Here is a 24603-nt window from a genome sequence, read left to right as displayed (position 1 = left end):
AGCGTAAGCTACAGCTCACTTCCACTGCGTGCATCCGATGAAGGGAGCTGTCGCTCACGAAAGCTCATGCTCAAATAAATTGGTTAGTCTCTGAGGTGCCACAAGTCCTCCTGTTCTTTTTACAGTTGATTTAGTTCATTTGCATACTGCATTCTTACTGGTGGAAAAGCTATAACAGTTGCTTTGGGTTTTCTTGGACCACTGTGATGTAAAAGCTGATGTCACTGAGGCCTTGTGACATCATAACCTCTCCCTGTGCAATGACTACAGCATTTTAATCAATAGCAAAACTGTATGCAAATAAGTGTCAGTCCACTTGTGACATCAGCGGTGCCTCAGCCAATTGGATGGCTCCTTGCGTAAATATGCGCTGTTATACCTCTTTTATATCCAAGGCTGGACTAGCTGAGCGCTGTGGGTCAGGGCAGTGCAGAGCTGTGGGGGGGGAGCCCAGGGCTGTGGGTCGGGGCAGCGCAGAGCTGGGGGGGACCCCAGGGCTGTGGGTCAAGGCAACGCAGAGCTGGGGGGGGAGCCCAGGGCTGTGGGTCGGGGCAGCGCAGAGCTGGGTGTGGGGGGAGCCCAGGGCTGTGGGTCGGGGCAGCGCAGAGCTGGGGGGGACCCCAGGGCTGTGGGTCGGGGCAGCGCAGAGCTGGGGGGGACCCCAGGGCTGTGGGTCGGGGCAACGCAGAGCTGGGGGGACCCCAGGGCTGTGGGTCAGGGCAACGCAGAGCTGGGGGGGACCCCAGGGCTGTGGGTCGGGGCAGCGCAGAGCTGGGGGGGACCCCAGGGCTGTGGGTCGGGGCAACGCAGAGCTGGGGGGGGGAGCCCAGGGCTGTGGGTCAGGGCAGTGCAGAGCTGGGTGTGGGGGGAGCCCAGGGCTGTGGGTCGGGGCAGCGCAGAGCTGGGGGGGAGCCCAGGGCTGTGGGTCGGGGCAGCGCAGAACTGGGTGTGGGGGGAGCCCAGGGCTGTGGGTCGGGGCAGCGCAGAGCTGGGTGTGGGGGGAGCCCAGGGCTGTGGGTCGGGGCAGCGCAGAGCTGGGGGGGACCCCAGGGCTGTGGGTCGGGGCAGCGCAGAGCTGGGGGGGACCCCAGGGCTGTGGGTCGGGGCAACGCAGAGCTGGGGGGACCCCAGGGCTGTGGGTCAGGGCAACGCAGAGCTGGGGGGGACCCCAGGGCTGTGGGTCGGGGCAGCGCAGAGCTGGGGGGGACCCCAGGGCTGTGGGTCGGGGCAACGCAGAGCTGGGGGGGGGAGCCCAGGGCTGTGGGTCAGGGCAGTGCAGAGCTGGGTGTGGGGGGAGCCCAGGGCTGTGGGTCGGGGCAGCGCAGAGCTGGGGGGGAGCCCAGGGCTGTGGGTCGGGGCAGCGCAGAACTGGGTGTGGGGGGAGCCCAGGGCTGTGGGTCGGGGCAGCGCAGAGCTGGGTGTGGGGGGAGCCCAGGGCTGTGGGTCGGGGCAGCGCAGAGCTGGGTGTGGGGGGAGCCCAGGGCTGTGGGTCGGGGCAGCGCAGAGCTGGGTGTGGGGGGAGCCCAGGGCTGTGGGTCGGGGCAGCGCAGATCTGGGTGTGGGGGGAGCCCAGGGCTGTGGGTCGGGGCAGCGCAGAGCTGGGTGTGGGGGGAGCCCAGAGCTGTGGGTCGGGGCAGCGCAGAACTGGGTGTGGGGGGAGCCCAAGGCTGTGGGTCGGGGCAGCACAGAGCTGGGTGTGGGGGGAGCCCAGGGCTGTGGGTCAGGGCAGCGCAGAACTGGGTGTGGGGGGAGCCCAGGGCTGTGGGTCGGGGCAGCGCAGAGCTGGGTGTGGGGGGACCCCAGGGCTGTGGGTCGGGGCAGCGCAGAGCTGGGTGTGGGGGGAGCCCAGGGCTGTGGGTCGGGGCAGCGCAGAGCTGGGTGTGGGGGGAGCCCAGGGCTGTGGGTCGGGGCAGCGCAGAGCTGGGTGTGGGGGGAGCCCAGGGCTGTGGGTCGGGGCAGCGCAGAGCTGGGTGTGGGGGGAGCCCAGGGCTGTGGGTCGGGGCAGCGCAGAGCTGGGTGTGGGGGGAGCCCAGGGCTGTGGGTCGGGGCAGCGCAGAGCTGGGTGTGGGGGGAGCCCAGGGCTGTGGGTCGGGGCAGCGCAGAGCTGGGTGTGGGGGGAGCCCAGGGCTGTGGGTCGGGGCAGCGCAGAGCTGGGTGTGGGGGGAGCCCAGGGCTGTGGGTCGGGGCAGCGCAGAGCTGTGGGGGGGGAGCCCAGGGCTGTGGGTCGGGGCAGCGCAGAGCTGGGTGTGGGGGGAGCCCAGGGCTGTGGGTCAGGGCAGCACAGAGCTGGGGGGGGAAGCCCAGGGCTGTGGGTCGGGGCAGCGCAGAGCTGGGTGTGGGGGGAGCCCAGGGCTGTGGGTCAGGTCAGCGCAGAGCTGGGTGTGGGGGGAGCCCAGGGCTGTGGGTCAGGGCAGCGCAGAGATGGGGGGGAGCCCAGGGCTGTGGGTCGGGGCAGCGCAGAGCTGGGTGTGGGGGGAGCCCAGGGCTGTGGGTCAGGTCAGCGCAGAGCTGGGTGTGGGGGGAGCCCAGGGCTGTGGGTCAGGGCAGCGCAGAGCTGGGGGGGAGCCCAGGGCTGTGGGTCGGGGCAGCGCAGAGCTGGGTGTGGGGGGAGCCCAGGGCTGTGGGTCGGGGCAGCGCCGAGCTGGGTGTGGGGGGAGCCCAGGGCTTGAATAGCTGAGGGCTCTAAGGCAGAAGTGAGGGGCGGGGCAGCTCTGTGGTGTGGCAATACCTGACCAGCCTCCCTGTCAGGCCCCCCAGCCTGGCTGCTGGCTGTAGTCCTAGGAGTGCTCGCAGAAGAGCCAGGCTCACGCTGGCATCACATCAGCTCCTGCCCTCTGACAGCCCCTCTGCTGCCCAGTGCTGAAGCCCCTGCTCTGCCGAGGTCAGAGCCAAGCCAGCCATGGCGAGTGCTCCATTAGCCCCGGGGGCTGATCCCTTTGCCTCGGAGGGGACAGCAGGCTTGGGGGAGACGCTGCCTGACGGCTTGTTTACTCAGCGATGGGCCCAGTGGGGATGGGGTGTCTCCGGTGGCTCAGGGTGACACTTGGGGCAATGGGCTGGTGCCTCTGCTCTGAGTCTTTGGGGCAGCGAGGGGCCATGCTGGCGTTTCTTGCCCTAGTGTGGCAGGGGTGTTGCCATACTGGGATGGTCTGAGGGCGTGGTACAGATGCCAGAGATTTCCCCGTGGAGATCCACGCCGTGCTGAGCTGCCTTGATCCCTTACACGTGTGTGTGAGATCTGGGCTGAGTCACAGCCCTGAGACAGCGCGGGAGGGGGCAGTAGGTGTTGGCAGGAGCGGGCCCTCGGCATTGGTTGGCTAGGAGAATCCCCAGGGGCAGCCTGGGGAAGTGGGGGCAAAGCCCATCTCCCTCTGCAGCCAGGGCGCTGAGTGGAGCTGGTGCTGTTGTGATTGGCTGCCAGCTCTTAGCTTTGGGGAGTGGCATGAATGTGCCACCCCATGTCTCCACCGCTCCCCCAGGCTGTAGGACTGGCCCAGAGCCCCCCAAAGCCATGGCAGGCTCCCCAGCCAGTGTCCGCAGCCAGGGCAGACACACCTCCCAGCGAGCGGGAGTTGGGCGGCAGATCTGAGCACTCTAATTCCCTGGGGGTGTGGGGGTCCCTCCCAAATTGGTATTGGCGAGACAGAGTGCTAATCCCCACCCCCACCCCAATCCCACCCAGGCCACTCATGGGGCACTGCTCAGGTCTCTGACCCCCCACCCCACACCCGCTGCTGCTTGGATTGTTGATGTCTGTGTGTACGGGGCATTGTAACTGTTTGCCTGCCCTTTGGTGGTTGTTTGGCCTTTCCGATTGTGGGCTCCCGGGGCCTCTGAGCGCTACCAGAGCGAGAGCAATTCCAGCAAAGTGCTCCTTTTCCCCCCAGCTCTGCAGAGCTTTCCTCAAGCTGAGACCGGCCTGGCTCTTTCTCTTCCCCCACAGCCGATGCTCTTGGCTGGCTGTCACTGTCCGGCAATGTATGGAGCCTGCTCTGGGTCCCTGGACCTGTATCCCCCACAAGTGGGGCTGGGCTCAGGGGTGTGGGCCTGTTGCTGCCCAGAGATGCTGCCAGCTCTGGTGCCCCCTCAGTGTTTCATGTCTGAGGCTCTGGAGTTTGGGGGAGCCGTAGACAGAGGAATTGTAGGCCGGAGCGTGGGGACAAGCAGAGGGGTCGGATTGCTTCATCCCTCCTCTCTGGGGCTTTTCTCTCTTTGAGCAGCCTCAGCCCCAGGAGCCTGATTATCTCTGACGGGCCGTTAGTGCCCGAGCCCCTCCCCAGCCCTGGTGGGGCAGGGCAGCCTACGCTGTCTGACTGTGGCTCGCCCGTGCGAGGAGCCTGGCTCACGGCCGGCCCAGTGTCACCCCTGCCTGCTGCACTTCCAGGAGTCATGGCACCAGATGCTCTTACGCTTCTTCAAAACCCTTCAACCCAACTCAGCAGCGGCGGCCAAGGAGGCAGGAGAGCTCTGGCCTCTGGGCAGCCCTCCCTGGCAGAGCACACTGCCTGGGCCGTGCCGGAAGTGCCCCTGGGCCGTGCCGGAAGTGCCCCTGGGCCGCGCCGGAGGTGCCCCTGGGCCAACGTGGCTCAGCAGGAGGGACACCCAGCTGCCGCCCCGGCCCCTCCTTGGCCCTTGCAGAGGCAAGGGGGGGTGAGGGATTGCACCACACCAGAGCAGGGGTTCCACCTCCAGGGCTGCAGGGCACGGGGCAGACGCCATGCCCAGCCCAGCCCCTGAGCTAGCGGGGAGCCTGTGGGAGGCCCCTGACCCATCCAGAATCCATCCTGTGGCTGCCCGGAGCTGGGTTGGTGGCCCCAATATCCCTCATGTTGGAGGCGGGGGGGGCGAGGAGAGCTGGCTGGGGGGCTCCTCCTTGCTGGAGCCCCATGTGTTGCTGGGGGGCAGAGTGATGTGTCCACATGGGCCCAGCTCGCTGGCAGGGTGGGGAGACAAAGGCAGCCAGGGTCTCGGCGGAGGCCGGTGCATCTGTGTACACAGCTTTCTACTTCTCCTCCCCAAGAGAGCGGCAGCCGCTCCGTGTCCTGGCCACGCAGTCGGCACATGGCCAGGCTCACCAGGGAGCCCATCCGCAGCAGGGAGAGGCCAGAAGCTGCCAGTGCACGGGGCACAGGAGTGGGCAGCCCAGCTCCTCTCCAGGCTGTAGTCCCAGCAACCTGGAGAGAGCGTGGCCCCTAGGCCCCAGGAGCTGGGGTCCCCCCACCCGCACTGTGCTGCACCCAGGCTCTGAGCTTGAGCCCCCTCCCCAAAGCCTCCCCCCACTGGCCAACCTGCATCACAGGGCACCTCTCCCCCAGACTGAGGACTGAGTGCCATATGCCTGGTGGCCTGACAGAGCCGGCACTGCTGGGGCAGGGAGCTCCTCTGGGCCTCACTGGTGAGCGAACCCGCCGATGGGACCCGGCAGGGACTGCCAGGCTGACGGCGTGGTTTGGGGCCGATGTGTCAGCTCCCTGGCAGAGTCCCTGTGGAAATCTCCTTCTCACAGACTCACGCAGGGCCAGAGCCCTCCTCAGCAAGGAGATGGACAACGAGACTTGCCAAAGCAAGGGGTGTGCTCAGAGCCCTGGCAGGGTGGGCGGCAGGGCCAGGACTGGCTGAGCTCCCTGCTCCCATGGAAAGGAGGCCACGTGCTAAACCCGGTGGAACACGGAGGCTCCCCCATTACCCTGGTCTCAGTTCCGCTGGGGCTCTGGGGGGTGAGGGCACCGCTCACCCCACCAGGCATTAGAAGTTGTATTCACACTGGGCTGCCCCATAGCTGCCTGGATGGGACTGGGAAGCTGAGGTGATGCTCAGCGGGGCGAATGAGCTGAGGGGCAGCCCCAGGGTTCGAGCACAGGCCACAGGGCTGAGCCATGCCACGTACGGGTTTGCGCTGGGCACAGCTCAGCCGGGGCTGCGCTGCTATTTCCCCTGGCGCTGCGGACATGTGTGGGGCAGAGAATCGCAGCCCCAGCTCGTAGTGTGGCCGTCGCCAGGGAGATGGGCCCGACCGAGGGGTGTGGGAGCCTTGGGGCAAGGGGGGCTGGGAGCCTGCTCTGCCTTTCCGCAGCCAAGAGGCTGAAAGCCCTTTGCGCGAATCCAAGGAGTCAGAATGAGGAGGGTCCCTGGAGATGGGGCCGGGCAGCAACAGGCCCTGGCTGGTGCCTTGGGGAGGTGCCACAATGCAAGAGAACAGGGGACCAAACCAGGCGGCTGGAGACGGTGGAAGGGCATCACAGGCCAGGCAGGGGAGCGTGGGGCCTGCGAGGCAGCTGGGCAGTGAAATCTGGCCAGCTTGGTTAGGAGAGGGCGCAAGGGCTGTGGCCTAGCCTGCCAGTGTGTGAGTGGGGCTCATGTCAGGCAGAGGTGCCTGCGCTGCTCCTGGGCCTCCCTTGTGGGCAACGGCAGCTCCGCGGGCAGGTGCCTCAGGGCAGGACTCAGCTCCCAGGCCGGGGACATGCCGGCCTAGCGGGAGACACTGTGCTATGGCGGCTGGGCGACGGAGAATGGGGAACAGGCGGGGAAGTGGGGCCAGGTGACATTCTCCCTGTGGAGCTGCCATCCACACAAGGAGCTTGAGCCTCACTGGTGTAGGGCTGTGACGAAGTGGGACTGTTCTTAATGTTTCCTCTGAATACTGTACGGGTGCCTCAGTTTCCCTAGGCATTTCTTAAGTCTCTAGGTGGTGAGATAATTCGACATTGGTGAGGCCTCATCTGGAGTACTGTGTCCAGTTTTGGGCCCCACACTTCAAGAAGGATGTGGATAAATTGGAGAGAGTCCAGCGAAGGGCAACAAAAATGATTAGGGGTCTGGAACACATGAGTTATGAGGAGAGGCTGAGGGAGCTGGGATTGTTTAGCCTGCAGAAGAGAAGAATGAGGGGGGATTTGATAGCTGCTTTCAACTACCTGAAAGGGGGTTCCAAAGAGGATGGCTCTAGACTGTTCTCAATGGTATCGGATGACAGAACGAGGAGTAATGGTCTCAAGCTGCAGTGGGGGAGGTTTAGATTGGATATTAGGAAAAACTTTTTCACTAAGAGGGTGGTGAAACACTGGAATGCGTTACCTAGGGAGGTGGTAGAATCTCCTTCCTTAGAGGTTTTTAAGGTCAGGCTTGACAAAGCCCTGGCTGGGATGATTTAACTGGGAATTGGTCCTGCTTCGAGCAGGGGGTTGGACTAGATGACCTTCTGGGGTCCCTTCCAACCCTTATATTCTATGATTCTATGATTCTATAAGGGGGTGTAATTGTTGCAGAGCAAAGGGCCAGTGAACATAAATGGCCGACACTCTGTCTCCTGGCAACTGATGGCCTGGGCCCTTCCCCCCTGCAAGGTGAGAGCTAAAGGGTTGGAGAACAAAGGAATCAGGTGACCTCCTGGTCCGGGACAGGGACAAAGCCCAGAGGAGGAGGGGCTGGAGGGAGTTTCAGTTTGGGGCTGGCTGGGGACATGGAGTGAAGTGCAGACGGGGTTGTCTGGCTCACTGCCCCCCAAAATGGACCCAGCTGAGGGGTCCTGTTCTCTGCACCTACAAGCTCTGTTTTAGACCATGTTCCTGTCATCTAATAAACCTTCTGTTTTACTGGCTGGCTGAGAGTCACGTCTGTCTGCGAAGTTGGGGTGCAGGACCCTCTGGTTTCCCCAGGAGCCCCGCCTGAGTGGACTTGCAGTGGGAAGCGCACAGAGGGGCAGAGGAGGCTGAATGCTCCGAGGTCAGACCCAGGAAGGTGGAAGCTGTGTGAGCTGTGTGTCCTGAAGACAGGCTGCTCATAGGAAGGCAACTTCCCCAGAGTCCTGACTGGCTTCATGGGGAGCAGTTCCAAAGCTTTGCCCGGGGACTCCGTGATAACTGGTGGCAGTGGTGGGATCTACTGCACCCCGTGGACGGCACTTCCTGCAGTAAGTGACTGGGGAGCAGTAAAACGAAGGGGGATTGACGGGGACCAGACATGCTGAAGATTCAGAGAGAGATGGTTTCAGGGGGTGGTTAACCCCTGGGAGTGTGTGACCAGAGAGAAGGAATTTTGCAGTAACAGGGTTCCCCCAGGGGATTGCAGCGAGCGGTCCCAGGGGCGGAGGAGTCTGCAGCTTGACCCTGGCAAAGAGGAGGTGACCTCGAGAAGGGCTGGCACACTAGGGGTTCTCCCTGGAAACCGTGGGGAGCTGAAAGCACACACGCCTGTGAGTCCACAACAACTTGGGAAGAGCGGAGTGATGGCCTGTCACCGTCTCCTTAAGAAGGACATTGTAACCCTGTGCAGAAAGAGAGGGTTGAGCATTGGAAAGTTCACCAAAGCAGAGTTAATCGTGCAGCTGGAGGATGATGACCACTCTAAGGAGCAGATTCCTGACCCAGATTGGGGACAATCTGGGAGCATCTGGAGTGGTAACCAAGCATCCCCAAGACTCCTGTCTCCGGTGGGGGTCTTCACGATCGGGTTCTCCATCGGGGGATCGGGATGGGATTGGAGCTGAGTTCGAGAGAGCAAGAGGACTGTGAGAGACAGCGAGAGCCCGAGAAAGAGCTGCAGAAGCAGCAGCAGCATGAACTGGCGGTGGGGGAGCGGAGAGGCCTAGGGGACCTCCCCGGGGTGAGTGGGGATAGACCCCGGGGGGCCAGTTCCGCAGGGAAGCTCGAGACTAAATTGCTGCCCCTGGTTAAGGGGGGGGGGATGTGGATGCCCACCTCACTGCCTTTGAGCAGGCTGGTGATTTGAACCAGGGGGCCCTGCGGAAAAGCCCCGGTGTCTAGCTCCCTTGCTGGGTCCCAAGGCCATAGACTCTGTCAGTCAGATGGGTGGGGAGGTGGACAGGCTCCCACTCCTGACCCCAACCTATATGTCTGTGTGGAGTCTCCTGTGCTCAGGCCCCTCGGACCCCCAGTGGGAGCAGAAGGTGATGGTCAATGGGGAGACATTCCTGGGGTGGCGAGATCCTGGGATAGAGAGAACTGTTGTCAGGCCCCGGGTGGTACAGCCCCACCAGATGTCGAAGGGCTGTGTGAGCTGGGCAAGGGTCCCAGGGATGAAGCCCCTCGCCCTGCCTATGGCCCAGATCCCTGTGCAGACCCAGGAGGGGTGGGGCTGGCTGGTCGTTGGGGTTCTCCAGGATATCAGCTGTGAGACCCTGTTGGGGGATGACTGTCTCTTTGGGACAGGATCCAGGCCCTGCTCCTGTAATGGCCGAGGGTTTGAATCCAGGGAACCAATCGGCGGAGAGGGAAATGGTCAGTGAAAATGCAGGTTTCAGAGTAACAGCCGTGTTAGTCTGTATTCGCAAAAAGAAAAGGAGGACTTGTGGCACCTTAGAGACTAACCAATTTATTTGAGCATGAGCTTTCGTGAGCTACAGCTCACTTCATCAGATGCATACCGTGGAAACTGTAGCAGACTTTATATATACACAGAGAATATGAAACAATACCTCCTCCCACCCCACTGTCCTGCTGGTAATAGCTTATCTAAAGTGATCATCAAGTGGGCCATTTCCAGCACAAATCCAGGTTTTCTCACCCTCCACACAAGTTTCAGAGGAACAGTCGTGTTAGTCTCCACACAAATTCACTCTCCTGCTGGTGCTAGCCCATCCAAAGTGACAACTCTTTACATAATCAAGTCGGGCTATTTCCTGCATAAATCCAGGTTTTCTCACATCCCCCCCACCCCCATACACACACAAACTCACTCTCCTGCTGGTAATAGCTCATAATGACCTGGCTGGGGGGGGAGGAGCTGCTCGGCTCGGGATACCTGCCTGCCAGTAACCAGACCCCTGGGGCTGGGTGGGATGGAGTGGGGGCTCCCGCTGGCTCTGATGCAGTGAAGAAAGCAGCAAGCTCGCTGCCTGCCCCCACTGGGACAGCTAGGGCAGCGCTGAGCATGGGGGGAGCTGAGACCCCAGCTGAGGGGGGGACCCACAGGCAGGGTAGGTCGGCTGCCAACCAGGTTTGCCTGGTCTAGAGGCGCTGCTGGGAAGTGATCCTACAGCAGGGAGGGAGCAACCAGGGACAGGGCTCAGTGGGGCTGTGACCCCAGGCCCAGCCAGCGAGAGGGAACAGGTCCCACTCCCTTCCTCAGCAGCTGAATTCCAGACCGAGCTGCAGAAGGATCCCTCCTTAGAGGAGCTGAGGGAATTTGCTGGCCACAGCACTGCAAACCCCCTTGGAGAAGGCTGCAGGGACAGATTCCTGTGGGAAAAGGGATTCCTGTACTGGGAATGGGCTCCCCCAGGGGAAGTAGAACCATGGGGAATCAGGAGGCAGCTGGCGGTGCCCCAGAAGTATCACCGCTGGCTATCGTACCTGTCCCTGGCGTCCGTTGATGACATCTGTGTCTTTAACCAGATCTGGGAGGTGAAGAGGGTGCTGGGCTGCCTCAAGGAGGCAGGACTGATGGTAAAAGCTGGAAGGTGTAAGGTGGGGATGGCAGAGGTGTCGTACCTGGGCCACAAGGTGGGGAGCTGCTGCCCAAGCCCAGAGATGGCCAAGGTCAAGATGGGGGCTCTTAACCAAGAGAGCTCAAATCACAGCCTTCCAAACTGGAGCGCTGGGAGAAGACCTGATCTCAGTTTGAACCCCAGGGGTTTTGGGGTGGAAAAAGGGCACGGGCCACATAAACCTTCCCATATGCCACCAGCAAGTGCCAGCAAGCACACCTGAACCAAGGAAGGGCATAAAACTGGAAGGGCCTGGTGTAATTCCCACCAAGGAATGGGAGAGATGCTGGGGCATCCATGGGAACGTTGGTGCGTTCGAATTTCCCCAGGTCACCGGCTAAAGTGACCTCGCTCAGTTCAGTCTCGAAGGGGGGAGAGATGTGACGAAGTGGGACTGTTCTTAATGTTTCCTCTGAATACTGTAGGGGTGCCTCAGTTTCCCCTATGCAGTTCTTAAGTATCTAGGGGGTGGGGTAAGGGTGTATGATCATTGCAGAGCCCTAGAGGGCAGGTGTGTGCAGGGGTTTGGACACAGAGAATGGCCGACACCCTGTTTCCTGGCAACTGATGGCCTGGCCCTTCCCCCCTGCAAGGTGAGAGCTAAAGGGTTGGAGAACAAAGGAATCAGGTGACCTCCTGGCCCGGGGAAAGGGACAAAGCCCAGAGGAGGAGGGGCAGGAGGGTGAGTCAGTTTGAGGCTGGCTGGGGACATGGAGTGAAGTGCAGACGGGGTTGTCTGGCTCCCTGCCCCCCCAAAATGGACCCGGCTGAGGGGTCATGTTCTCTGCACCTACAAGCTCTGTGTTAGACTGTGTTCCTGTCGTCTAATAAACCTCTGTTTCACTGGCTGGCTGAGAGTCACGTCTGACTGCGGAGTTGGGGGACTCGCTGTGGGAAGTGCACGGAGGGGCAGAGGATGCTGAATGCTCCGAGGTCAGACCCAGGAAGGGGGAAGCCGTGTGGGCTTCTTGCCCTGGAGACAGGCTGCTCCCAGAGAGGAGACTTCCCCAGAGTCCTGCCTGGCTTCGTAGGGAGCAGTTCCAGAGCATCACCGGGGACTCCGTGACGAGGGCCCATGGGGCAACAGCCAGCGTCAATGGGAAAATGTCCTAGGCTTTGGCAGTGAGCTGGCCAGTGTGGGGCAGCCTCCCCAGGGAAGGGCTGGGGGCCCACAACTTGGGACTTAAACCAGGGCAAAGCAAAGGCCTGGGGAACTCCCTGCAGGGCCTGGGCTGGCCAGGGCAGGGAGGGCAACAGACCGGATGCCCAGGGGTGGCTGCCATCTCAAGTCCCTTGCAGCAGGTGGGCCAGGGGCCTGTGCTGTGGGAAACATGGATGGTTCCCCTGTCCTGGAGCTCTCTAAATATGGAGAGAGCCTGTGTGTCCAGCCCAGCCCCAGGCAGCATCTGGTGCTCCCAGCCCTGATTCATGAATTTCTCAGGCTCCCAAACAGCTGCTGCTTCCTCCCCAGCTCCCAGGGTTTGGGGAGAGGACAGGCGATTTTCCCAGGGATAAAAATAGGCGAGTGACAGAGGGGAGAGTCCTGGGAGAGTCCTTGTGCCTGGGTGGCACAGAGCTCCCTCCCCAAGCGGGCGGGGAATGTCTGAATGAGAAGGGAGGCTGGCGGGCAGAGGGCTCTGAGAACGGGGCTCTGTCCCTGGCTGGAGTAGCCAGACTAGCCACTGTCACTGCATGGAGGTGCCCCAGCTCGCAGACACCGGCAGGCAGCGTGGCCCCAGGCGCCGGGGGGGGCAGGACTGCAGGATTCTGGGTGTTTCTGTGATGGGCAGGAGTCAGGGCATGGCTGGTAAAGCAACTTACAGGTGATTTCCCCTTCTTCCCCGGTGCTGCTCCAAAGCATGTGGCCAGCGCTCTGAGGCAGAACCCACTCCCAGCCTGGAAGGAGCAGCCCAGTGCCAGCTACTGGGCACACAGCAGCCTCTGATGGGGAGACAGCCCCTTGACTGCTCTGGCCCAGGGCAGCCACCGGGCCCTCACGCTTGGGGTTGTGTGAGGGGCTTTCCAGAGCACGAGAGGGCGGGCAAGCTGCTGGCTATGGAGAGCTCCTGCCCTGTTGCTGGGGGCAGCCGGAATTCCCAGAGCCCTAGCAATGCCAGGCTGGCCCTGCTGTGCTAAGGGATGTTCGGGGCCTGGGCTGTGCTGTGGGGGGTGCAACGAGAATGGCCCGTTTGTTAGCAGAGCAGAAATCCCGCTCAGGAGCCCTTTAACCAGCTTAGGGCAGGATAGAGGGAATTAACACCTCATGAATTGGGCTTTGTGTCTGAGTCCCTCTGAGCCAGAGGCAGGGATATTGTGGGTTTGGCAGGGACGCAGCCTGTGCCCTGCAGCACGTGGGAGCAGGGCAAAGCTCTGGGTGTAGGAGCTGGGCCCGGGATGGTGCAGGGAGGAGTCACTGTCTGCCTGGTTCACCCTGAGCCAGGGGATTGCGGCTGTTAATCATTAATGGCCACCGGGGAGGTAGCAGCTCCCTGTTCCGCTGGAATCTGTAAACAAGGGGGAGCAATGGTGTTGCGGGTGCTCCTTGCTCACTTCTTGCCCTGGTAAATCTCTACCTAGAAGGGGACAGGGTGAGAGTGGCGACTCCCTGCCAGAGAAAGTGGAGAGCTGCAGGCCGAGCTCCCGGAGCATGGACAGGCCCTGCCGGTGCAATGGAACGTGTGGCTCAGACTTGGCGCCTGGCTACCCAGATGAGGCTTCAAGCACAGAGGTTACTGACCCCGCTGCCCAGTGGCTGGGCCATGCTCATCCACCCTGGGGTGGAGCTGGCTCAGCCTGCCAGCTGGGGGCTAGCACTGGTGGGGTTGTGCAGGGCTCAGCTCTAGACCCAACGCTGTCCAGAGTTGGCACCGTTGAACCGGAGGTAAATGCAAACTGGCTGCTGATAGAATTTGTGGCTGACATGCAAGTTGGTGGGCTGGTAAATATCCATGAGGCCAGGGCAGTTACAGAGCTATCTGGATCACTTCGTAGGCTGGGCCTAGTCAGACACCCAAAGGCAAGGGCAGACATCTGGGAAAGAGGCTTGACGTCCCTGCCTATGGACTGTGGGACTGTACTCTGGAAAACAGTGACTCTAAAAAGGGTTCTGGGGTCGCCATGAACTGCAATTGAGTCTGAGCTCCCCATGTGACACTGGGGTGCATAAACAGGGGAGTAGGAGCAGGGAAGAGGTGCAGCCTCGGTAAAACCGATCTAAGATACTGCATCCAGTTCTGGGGGTCTGCTTTTTAAAGGGCATTGAAAGCTTGGACATTGAAAGCTTGGAGGGGGTGCAGAAAAAAGCCTCAGAAATGCCCTGTCAGGGTTGGTCTAGGTTTGCTTGGTCCTGCTTCAGCACAGTGGGCTGGATTTGATGGTCTCTCAAGGACCCTTCCAGCCTGACATTTCTATGACTTAAGATGCTTTAGCCAAACTCAAGTTATTGGGCTCAGTACAGGGGCAGCTGGGTAAAATGCAGTGCCCTGTGAAATATGGGAGGTCAGACTGGATGATCCAGTTGTCCCTTCTGGCCTGAAACTCTTTGGATCTGAACCAAGCTCTTGACTTGTCCCCAGCAGCAGTTGGGAGCTGGGCAGGCACAGATGGTGCTGTGGGGATGCCTAGCCTGGGAGTAGTCCCGTGCAGAGCATGGTGCAGAGTCCAGCCTGCAGGTGACTGGCAAGGGAGGCCTGGACCAGGTGCATGGTGGGCCCAGCCATTGGCTGGCTGGCTTTCCCAGCATCCCTAGAAGTGGGAGCAGCCAAGCCCAAGCCAGCCAGGGCTGCTGGGAGTGCATGCTCTGGGGTGGGGCTAGGACTGAGGGGTTTGGGTTGTAGAAGGGCACTCCCGACTGGGACTGAGGGGTTCAGAGAGTGGGAGTAGGATCAGGGCTGGGGCAGAGCATTGGGGTGCAGGGGGTGTGAGGGTTCTGGCTGGGGGTGCAGGCTCTGGGGTGGGGTTGGGGATGAGGGGTTTGGGCTTCAGGAGGAGGTTCTGGGCTGGGGCAGGGGGTTGAGGTGCAGGGGATGAGGGCTCTGGCTGGGGGTGTGGGGCAGGAGGGGGATCAGGGCTGGAGTAGGGAGTTGGGGAGCGGCAGGAGGTCGGGGTGCAGGCTACAGGCGGTGCTTACCTCAGGCAGCTCCTGGAAACAGCATCATGTTCCTCCTCTGGCTCCTATGCGGAAGTGCGTCCAGGCCGTCCTGTCCAAAAGCACCGCCCCCGCAGCTCCCATTGGCCATGGTTCCCAGCCAATGGGTGCTGTGGAGCCGGCGCTTGTGGCGGGGGGCAGCATGCAGAGCTCCCTGGCTGTCCCTATGCCTAGGAGCCGGAGGGGGGACATATCGAAGCTTCCGGGAGCCACGCAGAGCCATGGCAGGCAGGGAGCCTGCCTTAGCCCCAATGCGCTGCCGACTGGACTTTTAATGGCTCGGTCAGCAGTGCTGACCAGAGCTGCCAGGGACACCTGGCAACCCTACCAATGGTGCTGGGCGTTGGTGCTGAACTAGCTCTCCCCACGGGCTCCCATTGAGGGACCTGGTGTCTGCACCGCTAGAGCGACTGGCTCGGGTCCCTCTCACAGGCCTGACCCTGTCAGGGGCCGAGTACCTTTGCTCCCGCGGGCCCAGCGACCAGGGTGGGATTTCAGAGAGCTCAGCGAGGGTCTCAGCAGCAGCTGTCCCCCCGGCGCCGAGTCCTGCCAGCACGTGGCTGGGCTCAGTGTGTAGCCCCTGGGGCCCTCGACTCAGTCAGGGGCCATCCAGCGAGAGACTGCACTTCGCCTTGCCTGCACCACTGCATGCAGGCTGGCCCCCGGCAGCGCAGCCCCCTCCCTATCTGCAGAGCACCCCAAGCACTCTCTGCCTTTGTCTCGTGCAGGTTTTCCTGTGAGCCAGCCAGGAGCAGGGGGAGCAGCTGGGCCTGGGCCGTTCTGTAGGAAGCAGGTTGCTCCAGGCCATTCCCGATGCGGTTTTGCAGCCCTACAGAGGGATGTCCCAGCCGTGCCTGCTCAGCCTCCTGCTGGCGCTGGTCCTCTACTGCCAGGTAAGGGCTAGGCTGGCCCGGCCTCTCCCGTTGGGGCTGAGCCCGCCCGCTGCTGGACCTGCCTTGCCCGGGATGGCTGTCATGACCAGCTCCTTGCCGGGAGGGGGAGGACCAGCTCAGGCTGAGGAAAAGCAGGGGAATCCCTGGTCTCTGGGGTCCTGCCCCTCTTCTCTAGCCCTGAGGGAGTGCTGCTGGCTGGTCACTGACGGGCCCCCTACTGTAACCCCCTCCAGGGACCTTCAGCCCAGATCATGGATTTCCTTTTTGAGAGCTGGAAGGCCTACAGTGAGGAGTGTCACCAGAACATGAGCCTGCAGCCTCCACCCACAGGTGAGACCAGGTGAGCGTGAGCCCCGCATGCCTCCCCTCCCCTCCCCCGTGTAAGGGGCAGCCGGGCTTTTGCTGGTGAGCCTGGGAGTGCAGGGGCCGGGGACAGACCCTCTCCACCCCTGGGTGTGCTGGGGCCAGGAGCAGCTGCCTGGGCAGGGGAGTGGGTGGCAGAGGAGAATGGGACCCAGGGCTTCCTGCCCCTTCGAAGGGGCTGCTGTGGTAATGCTGGGCCCTGGTGCTGCACAGACCTCAGGAGCTCACATGGCCTGGAGACAAGCACCATGTGCAAGGAGGGGCTGTGGGGGCAATTCCAGGGGCACATGGGGGTTCGAGGGGGCAATTCCAGGGGCACATGGGGGCCAAGGGGGCAATATCAGGGGCACACAGGGAGAGAGGGGGCAATTCCAGGGGCACACAGGGTGGCATTCAGGATTAGTTTTGTAACTATAGAAAATATTGATTCTACCCACTCTCCCCAAAACTCCCCCAATGGCCCCTCAACTGACCCCTCCCATTGCCCTCCAGTGGCCTCTCAGCCAGGGGGGCACCCATTACGGGGGAGCTGGATGGTGGGGGGCTGGCAGAGGCGCTGTGACCCCCCATCCCTGCTCAGGGCCTCTATTCTCCCTGCAGAGCTGGTCTGTAACCGAACCTTTGACAAGTTCTCCTGCTGGCCCGACACGCTGCCCAACACCACAGTCAACGTCTCCTGCCCCTGGTTCCTGCCCTGGCACAGGAAAGGTAGCTACCTGGGGCTGGCCCCTGGTCCGGCTGCGCTGTCCTGTGCTGCTGGGCGCACATCGCACATGGGCAGCGGCTGCCATCTGCTCTCCCTGGGCTCTGGGGCGCTCTGAGCAGCTGTAGGTCAGCAGGGGTGGGGAATGGAGGCCTTCTGGTGCCCTCTGTGGCTTGCAGTGCCAGGAGCCATGGGAGGGGGTGCTGAGGAAAGCCCTGTGCTGGCCGGGGACGGAGTGTGGGGCGGAGAGTCGGGATACTCACTGCCTGATCCTCGGCTGCCCCGGCTGGCTAATGGGGAAGGGCAGGGTTCATTGGCTCTGGGCGCTGTCGGCCATTCAGGACCCTGTCACTGGCAGAAAGGATGGACCTGGCAGGGATGGGACCAAGAAGTGTGGGGCGTGGGGATCTAGCCAGCAGGGCACAGTGAGGAGCGCAGGGGCTCTGGCAGGCCTGGGGAGGGAGGGGAGTTCATGGGGGGCTGGCGTGGGCAGATTGGGGGGACTGGCAGGGAGAGCACGGGGGCCCGGTGTGGGGAGCACTGCGGTCTCTAACCAGCCGGTTCTTCATGTCCCCATCTCCCCCCCGCAGTGAAGCACAGATATGTCTTCAAGAAGTGTGGGCCGGACGGGGAGTGGGTGAAGCGCCCCAATGGGCAGCCCTGGCGGGACAGCACAGAGTGTGAGATGGACGCAGAAGACCTTGAAGCCCAGGTCAGTGGGGGCAGGTCTGGGGCTGGGCTGAGCCGTCCAGCCCCCATGGGATGGTATGAGTGAGTCTCAGCTTAGCCCCACAGCAGCTGAGAATTTGGGATGGCCCAGCAGCTTCGCCTCCCAGGGGGGTAAGGGCTATTCCCATGCCTGGGCTCTGTCGCTCCAGCCCACGGACAGACAGACAGACATGCCCAGCCCTGCTCAGCAGCTCTCTCCCTCTCTTTTTAGGATAAATTTGCCAAAACCTATGGCAGCTTTAAGATCATGTACACAGTGGGCTACTCGGTGTCCCTGGGCACCCTGCTCCTCGCCCTGGCCATCCTGCTGGGCTTCAGGTAGGGGCTGGGGGAGAGCTACCTGAAGGGACAGGGAGGGAGGGGAGGAGAGGCAGCCGGGAGAGGGGAAGAGGGAGCTGGGGGGTGGGGAGACTTGGGAGATGGGGCCAGGGCTGGGGTAGCCGGGGCTGTAGGAGCCAGGCTGGGCATGGTCCTTGCTGGACACTGACTGGGGGCTCCTGCTTTCGGCAGCAAATTGCACTGCATGCGGAATTACATCCACATGAACCTCTTCGCCTCCTTCGTCCTGAAGGGAGTCTCGGTACTGGTGATCGACACCCTGCTTAAGACCCGCTACAACGAGAAGATTGACGACTACAACGTGGGCATCTGGCTCAGCAACGAGGTGAGCTCCCCGGGCCCTTTTGCCGTGCTAGTGGCTCTGTGGGGCCAGTGCCCTACTAAGCCCCACCCACTCATCATCCCCCCCCCGCCCCCACAGGCTGCTGCCGGCTGTCGAGCAGCCACCGTCTTCATGCAGTACGGCATCGTGGCCAACTACTGCTGGCTGCTGGTGGAGGGGATCTATCTCCACAATCTGCTGGTGCTCGCTGTCTTCTCCGAGCGGAGCTACTTCACCCTCTACCTGTGCATTGGCTGGGGTGAGCACCTGGGCACGGCGGTGGGGAGGGCGTGAGACCAGCCACAGCACAGCGCCTGGGCACAGGGCAACAGCCATGGCTCAGCACCCGGGCACAGGGAATGGGCACCAGCCATGGCTCAGCACCTGGGCACAGGGGGTGGGCACCAGCCATGACTCAGCACCCAGGCACAGGGGGTGGGCACCAGCCATGACTCAGCACCCGGGCACGGGCACCAGCCATGGCTCAGCACCCGGGCACAGGCACCAGCCATTGCACAGCGCCTGGGCACAGGGGATGGGCACCAGCCATGGCTCAGCACCCGGGCACAGGGGGTGGGCACCAGCCATGACTCAGCACCCAGGCACGGGCACCAGCCATGGCTCAGCACCCGGGCACAGGCACCAGCCATTGCACAGCGCCTGGGCACAGGGGGCGGGCAACAGCCAGCACAGCGCCTGGGCACAGGGGGCGGGCACCAGCCATGGCACAGCACCTGGGCACAGGGGGTGGGCAACAGCCATGGCACAGCACCTGGGCACAGGGGGCGGGCACCAGCCATGGCACAGCACCTGGGCACAGGGGTGGGCACCATCCATGGCTCAGCACTGGGGGCGGGCACCAGCTATGGCACAGCACCTGGGCACAGGGGGCGGGCACCAGCCACAGCACAGCACCCGGGCACAGGCACCAGCCATGGCACAGCACATGGGCACAGGGGGCGGGCACCAGCCATGGCTCAGCACCTGGGCACAGGGGGTGGGCACCAGCTATGGCACAGCACCTGGGCACAGGGGGTGGGCACCAGCCACGGCACAGCACCTGGGCACAGGGGGCGGGCACCAGCCACAGCACAGCACCCGGGCACAGGCACCAGCCATGGCACAGCACATGGGCACAGGGGGCGGGCACCAGCCATGGCTCAGCGCCTGGGCACAGGGGGTGGGCACCAGCTATGGCTCAGCACCCGGGCACAGGGGGTGGGCACCAGCCATGACTCAGCACCCAGGCACGGGCACCAGCCATGGCTCAGCACCCGGGCACAGGCACCAGCCATTGCACAGCGCCTGGGCACAGGGGGCGGGCAACAGCCAGCACAGCGCCTGGGCACAGGGGGCGGGCACCAGCCATGGCACAGCACCTGGGCACAGGGGGTGGGCAACAGCCATGGCTCAGCACCCGGGTACAGGGGGCGGGCACCAGCCATGGCACAGCACCTGGGCACAGGGGGCGGGCACCAGCCATGGCACAGCACCTGGGCACAGGGGTGGGCACCATCCATGGCTCAGCACTGGGGGCGGGCACCAGCTATGGCACAGCGCCTGGGCACAGGGGGCGGGCACCAGCCACAGCACAGCACCCGGGCACAGGCACCAGCCATGGCACAGCACATGGGCACAGGGGGCGGGCACCAGCCATGGCTCAGCACCTGGGCACAGGGGGTGGGCACCAGCTATGGCACAGCACCTGGGCACAGGGGGTGGGCACCAGCCACGGCACAGCACCTGGGCACAGGGGGCAGGCACCAGCCACAGCACAGCACCCAGGCACAGGCACCAGCCATGGCACAGCACATGGGCACAGGGGGCGGGCACCAGCCATGGCTCAGCGCCTGGGCACAGGGGGTGGGCACCAGCTATGGCACAGCACCTGGGCACAGGGGGCGGGCACCAGCCACGGCATAGTGCCTGGGCACAGGGGGCAGGCACCAGCCATGGCACAGCACCTGGGCACAGGGGGTGGGCACCAGCTATGGCACAGCACCTGGGCACAGGGGGCGGGCACCAGCCATGGCACAGCGCCTGCCCAGAGATGCAAAGGCCATGCTAAGGTGTTATGGTGGGCACAGTGGCTGCTTTCCATCCCAGGACATGCACCTGGTGCCCCTGTCTCAGCCTATGGCCCCTGGAGGAGCTGCCCCTGAATGTGTTTGTGCTTTCTAGGGGTTTCTCACCTGCTTCTGTCTCTTTTTCTTCTCCAGGGGCCCCCATCTTGTTCCTCATCCCCTGGGTGGTTGTGAAATTTTTATATGAAAACATTCAGTAAGTAGAGGCACGCAAAGTGCATGTGCAAAGTGTGAGCTATGGGAGTGAGGTGTGGGCATGCAAAGTATGTGTGTGAGAAGTATGGGCACTGTGCGAGGTGTGGGCACATGCAGTGCATGTGTGAGGTCTGTGTGTGAGGTGTGGGTGTGATAGGTACATGTGCAAGGTGTGGGCACACAAAGTGAAAGTACAAAATGTGGGCATGCGCAGGCTGCATGTGTGAGGTGTGGACATGCAAAGTGTATGTGCAAGATGTGGGCACATGAAGTGTGGGTGTAAGGTGTGAGTGTGTAAGGTGAGTGTCTGAGGTGTGGGCTGCATGTGCCAGCTTTATGCGCTGGCTGTGTGTGGGAGACATGGGCAGGCTCTGCGTGCAAGGTGTGGGTGTGGGCGGGCCAGGCATGCAAGGTGTGGGTTTGCACCAGCTGTGCGTGTGAGGTATGGGTGGGCCATGCTTGTGAGGGCATGCTGGCTAGAGACTGGGCTGAGCCTGCATGTGGGGGCAGATTAGCCCTCAGCCTCTCCTGCGGGTTCGAACACCTCCCTCTGAATCAGCTGCTGCCAGCTCCTGCTGGAGACAGGCATAGAGTGGATGGGCCTAGGTCTGACCCATCTGTCTAGTGCTGCATCTGTAGTTGTCTGTGTGCCTGGCAGAGGCTGCAGACAGTCTGTGCGCTCACGGGGGTGGTGTCTGTGCCCATGTGGGCAAGGGGCATGTGTCTGGGCAGGAGCAGGTCTGTGCCTGCGGGAGAGCCCTGACCTGGTTCATGCCTCCTTGTCCCTTGTGTTACCTGGAAATCCCTGCCAGGAGCCTTGTACCACCTTGTGCTAGGGCTGGGCTGAGCTTCCTGCCGGGGCACGTGGCACGTGGCACGTGGCACATCAATACAGAAGTGCCACTTCCCCTGTCACCCATCGTTCTCACCTCACAGGTGCTGGAGCACCAACAACAACATGGGCTTCTGGTGGATCCCCCGCTTCCCCGTGTTCCTGGCCATACTGGTAAGTCCCAGCCCGCCCTTGCCCCTCTCCCCGGTCCGCTGGTCTCCTCCCCGCTCGGCACCATGGGCCCCTCCCCTCCCCGCACCGCTGCCCCCTCCCCTCCCTGCACCACCAGCCCCTCCCCTCTCCGCACTGTGGGCACCCCTCCTGCAAGACGCTCCCCCTCTTTTCCCTTCCTCCAGCCCAGGCACCCCATCCGCCTGCCCGGCCCTACTCCTGACACACACCCTTGCCCTCTCTCGCATGCCCCAGCTGCTCACAGATCACAACTTCATGTTCGGCTTCCTTTGCCTCCTCCTCATGGAGCTGTTGGGCTGCAGTCGGGGCGCGTTTTCCCACTTTGCTCCACAGCCATGGTGCCTGGATGCACCTGTCTTTTCAATGAGAGCGAGTCTCCCAGAATCACGTGACTCCAAGAGCTGGGGCTTTCAGAAAAGCGCCAAATATTGTGAGAGTTGGTGACACTGGGTTCCCCTCCATAGCTGCCCTACCCTGCCCAGGCAGAGCCCCGACTGTGGGCAAGGTCCCTTTCATCCTGCACTGGCTGCCTGGGGCCGACTAGACTCCCCAGGGTGCATCTGAGACAGGGCTGGGCACGGTCATCTCCTCCCCAGTGATAGTTCATGGGGCTAGGCCCACCAGCCCCACTAGGACTCCCTTGCTGGGGTGGGGATCCTCCAGTCCCTGGTCCCCATACCCATCTGCCTCTCACCCTATTTCTCCCTTTCAGATCAACTTCTTCATTTTCATCCGCATCATCCAGATCCTGGTCTCCAAGCTCCGTGCCCACCAGATGCGCTACACGGATTACAAGTTCAGGTGCGCCTTTCCCCGCCCTAGGCCCAGCTGTCCCTCTCACACCTTGGAGAGGCCGCTGCACCGCAGGCCCCCTGCTCTGTGCGTTTGCCCGCTGCCCTGTTGTGCCAGAGGGGGCTCCGTGTGGCCATGGGACCCCGTCTGCAGTGTCTGAGCGGGGAGGCGAAATGGGTGGGGAGTGGCTGGCTCTGATTGCTCAGTCTCCCTGGCAGGCTGGCGAAGTCCACGCTGACGCTGATCCCGCTGCTGGGCATTCACGAGGTGGTGTTTGCCTTTGTCACGGACGAGCACGCCCAGGGCACCCTGCGCTACGTCAAGCTCTTCTTTGACCTCTTCCTGAGCTCCTTCCAGGTGAGCTGGGCCTGGCGCCCTCAAGCACCATCTCGCCCAGCCTCCGTGCTCTGTGGCCTCCCCTCTCATGACCCTGGGGAGGAATCAAGGGGCCTGGGCCGTGCCTCTCTCATGCCCTCTCTTCTTGCTGCCCTAGGGGATGCTGGTGGCCATTCTCTACTGCTTTGTCAACAAGGAGGTGAGTGCAAACGCCCTGGGCCCGGCACGGGGAGCCCGTTCCATGACTGCGTCCACTCGGGACCCCGTACCAGCATTCTGCAGCACAGGCCCGGTGGGGAGGACTCTGCTGCCCTGTGCCATCTGGGCCCCAGTAGGGGCTCTAGGCTTGGCCTGGCCTGTCTTGCTGTCACCTGCTCTGTGGGAGCCGGAAAGCGGCTGTCGCAGGCCCCGGGCCCTGCTCACCCCGTCTGGGGCTGTTTGCAGGTGCAGTCGGAGCTGCTGAAGAAGTGGCAGCGCTGGAAGCTGGGCAAGGACCTGGAGGAGGAGTACAAGCATACGTACAGCCAGACCCCCAATGCCCGCAATGGGGGCAGCGGTACTTGTGAGAAGCACAGGCTGGTGGGCAGCTGCATCACTGGGCTAGGGCGGAGTCAGCCCACAGCGCACACCAGCACCCACTACCTCGAGAAGACGGGCTGCAGCGCCAGCGAGAGGCACCAGTGCTATGAGTTCCCCGAAACAGCCGCCAGCAACTTCTGAGCCCACCCCCTGCCACGCAGCCAGGGCGCTGGGCCCATGCCCGCCCGCGGGCAGGCTCTGCTGGGCAGGGAGAGGGAGCTGAGGGCTCAGGCAGCAGGCTTGCAGGGACATAAAGCGAGAGTCTGTGCCTTTCAGCCCCAGCCTCCCTCCCCCTTCCTGGGGCCGTCTGGGAATCGGAGTGCACACCAGGGTGCCAGGGCCTGATGCCAGGCATGCTGAGGATGGAGCATGCCCTGCTGCCCCGTCCATCCTTCAGGGGCATGTGCCAGGTGGGCACGTGATGGTGTCTGTGCACAAGGTCTGCACCCCAGCACAAGTCCACATGGAGGGCAGAGCACCCTTACCAGCCTGGCGGGGTGTAGGGAGCCTGGGGATAGTGCCCGCTGGAGTGTGGGGGCAGGGTGTCTGCCTGCCGGGCCATGTGTACAGCTGCTTACTGCGCTTGCTCCTGCTGCCCGCCAGCCCCTGTGCCCGAGGTTAATTTATCTCTGCAGTAGCTGTGTAAATAGGCATGGGGTCCACGGGGTGGCGGGGCAGGATCTGTCTGCATCTGTCTGGGCGCGGCACGACACATCGCTCCGGAGGACGTGGGCACCAATAAACCCTGGAGTGTGTCTCATGGCAATGAGGGACTGAAGCCTCCTGACTGGGAGCTGAAAGGGCTGGGGGAGGGGGCAAGGCCGGCACAGCCCAGGGAGGGGAAGGCACAAAGGCTGTTGGGGGGGGAAACAGTTGCTCGAAGGGGGTGAGCAAGAAGGGGGAGTTTGCACAAAGACAGGGGAGAGGGGGTGCATGAGCAAAGGCGGGCCAGAGGGTCTCCGCTGGGCAGGTGGGTCGCCTTGAGTCACCCTTGGCCCAGGGCACTCCCCCCGGAGCAGGGCTGCTGGAGGGCAATGCACTTGGCCTTTCTCCTTGCTCGATGCCCCGGGCAAGACAGCGACTTCCTTGGGGGCGCAGTGGGAGAGGCCAGGCTGGACTGGCACAGCTGCAGTCAGCTGAGCAGGGAGGCCTGTCTGCCCTCCCAGCCATCCTGCCAGCAGGAGCTGGCCCTGGACGCCCCCTCTGCCCCATTAGCACTCTGCAAACAGGCAGCAAACCCTACCCCTGACCCGCTGGCCCAGCTCCCAGCAGGGGTAGTGGGCCTGAGGGGCTTTCAGTGTGTCCCTGCCTCCCAGTGAGAGACTCCTTCTCAGCCACGGCCCACCCCAACCCGCCTCGTGCTTTCTGGCCTGGGGCTGCGGTGGGAGCCCTCCAGCGAGGTGGGTCAGTGAGAGGGGGGTTTGAGCTGGAGGAGAGCTGGCCAAGGCCTGGGGCTGGCACAGGCTGCACCTGGAGCCAACAGAGGCTGGCTTGGGCCTGCAAGCTCCTCTCCAACCCCTGCCAGCCAGCAGCTAATGGTCTCTATGGCTCTCAGCACCAGGAGCCTTGATTCAGTCATCTCCATCCAGCTCCTCCACCCACTGTGCTCTCCCGTGTGCCTGGCACAGGCCACAGGACCCAGGGGGCGCGGAC

General features: G+C 63.0%; 1 protein-coding gene across 1 annotated transcript in view; it reads left to right on the top strand.

The window, feature by feature from the left end:
• The window catches only part of GCGR (glucagon receptor), a 29416-nt gene extending 5700 nt beyond the window's left edge, over window positions 1–23716 (top strand). Inside the window, exons 2-14 of the mRNA XM_048817413.2 lie at window positions 15320–15484; window positions 15718–15814; window positions 16448–16555; window positions 17141–17262; window positions 17491–17597; window positions 17790–17943; window positions 18040–18199; window positions 20160–20220; window positions 21156–21225; window positions 21956–22044; window positions 22254–22392; window positions 22529–22570; window positions 22816–23716. Of these exons, the coding sequence (XP_048673370.1) occupies window positions 15431–15484; window positions 15718–15814; window positions 16448–16555; window positions 17141–17262; window positions 17491–17597; window positions 17790–17943; window positions 18040–18199; window positions 20160–20220; window positions 21156–21225; window positions 21956–22044; window positions 22254–22392; window positions 22529–22570; window positions 22816–23091 (1479 nt within the window). The 5' untranslated portion in view covers window positions 15320–15430 and the 3' untranslated portion in view covers window positions 23092–23716. The remainder of the gene's footprint in view (window positions 1–15319; window positions 15485–15717; window positions 15815–16447; window positions 16556–17140; window positions 17263–17490; window positions 17598–17789; window positions 17944–18039; window positions 18200–20159; window positions 20221–21155; window positions 21226–21955; window positions 22045–22253; window positions 22393–22528; window positions 22571–22815) is intronic.
• The last annotated feature ends 887 nt before the right edge of the window (window positions 23717–24603 follow it).

This window comes from Caretta caretta, chromosome 14 (assembly GCF_965140235.1).
Source record: "Caretta caretta isolate rCarCar2 chromosome 14, rCarCar1.hap1, whole genome shotgun sequence".
Taxonomy (NCBI): Eukaryota; Metazoa; Chordata; order Testudines; family Cheloniidae; genus Caretta; species Caretta caretta.
This window is presented reverse-complemented; position numbering and strand designations above follow the sequence as displayed.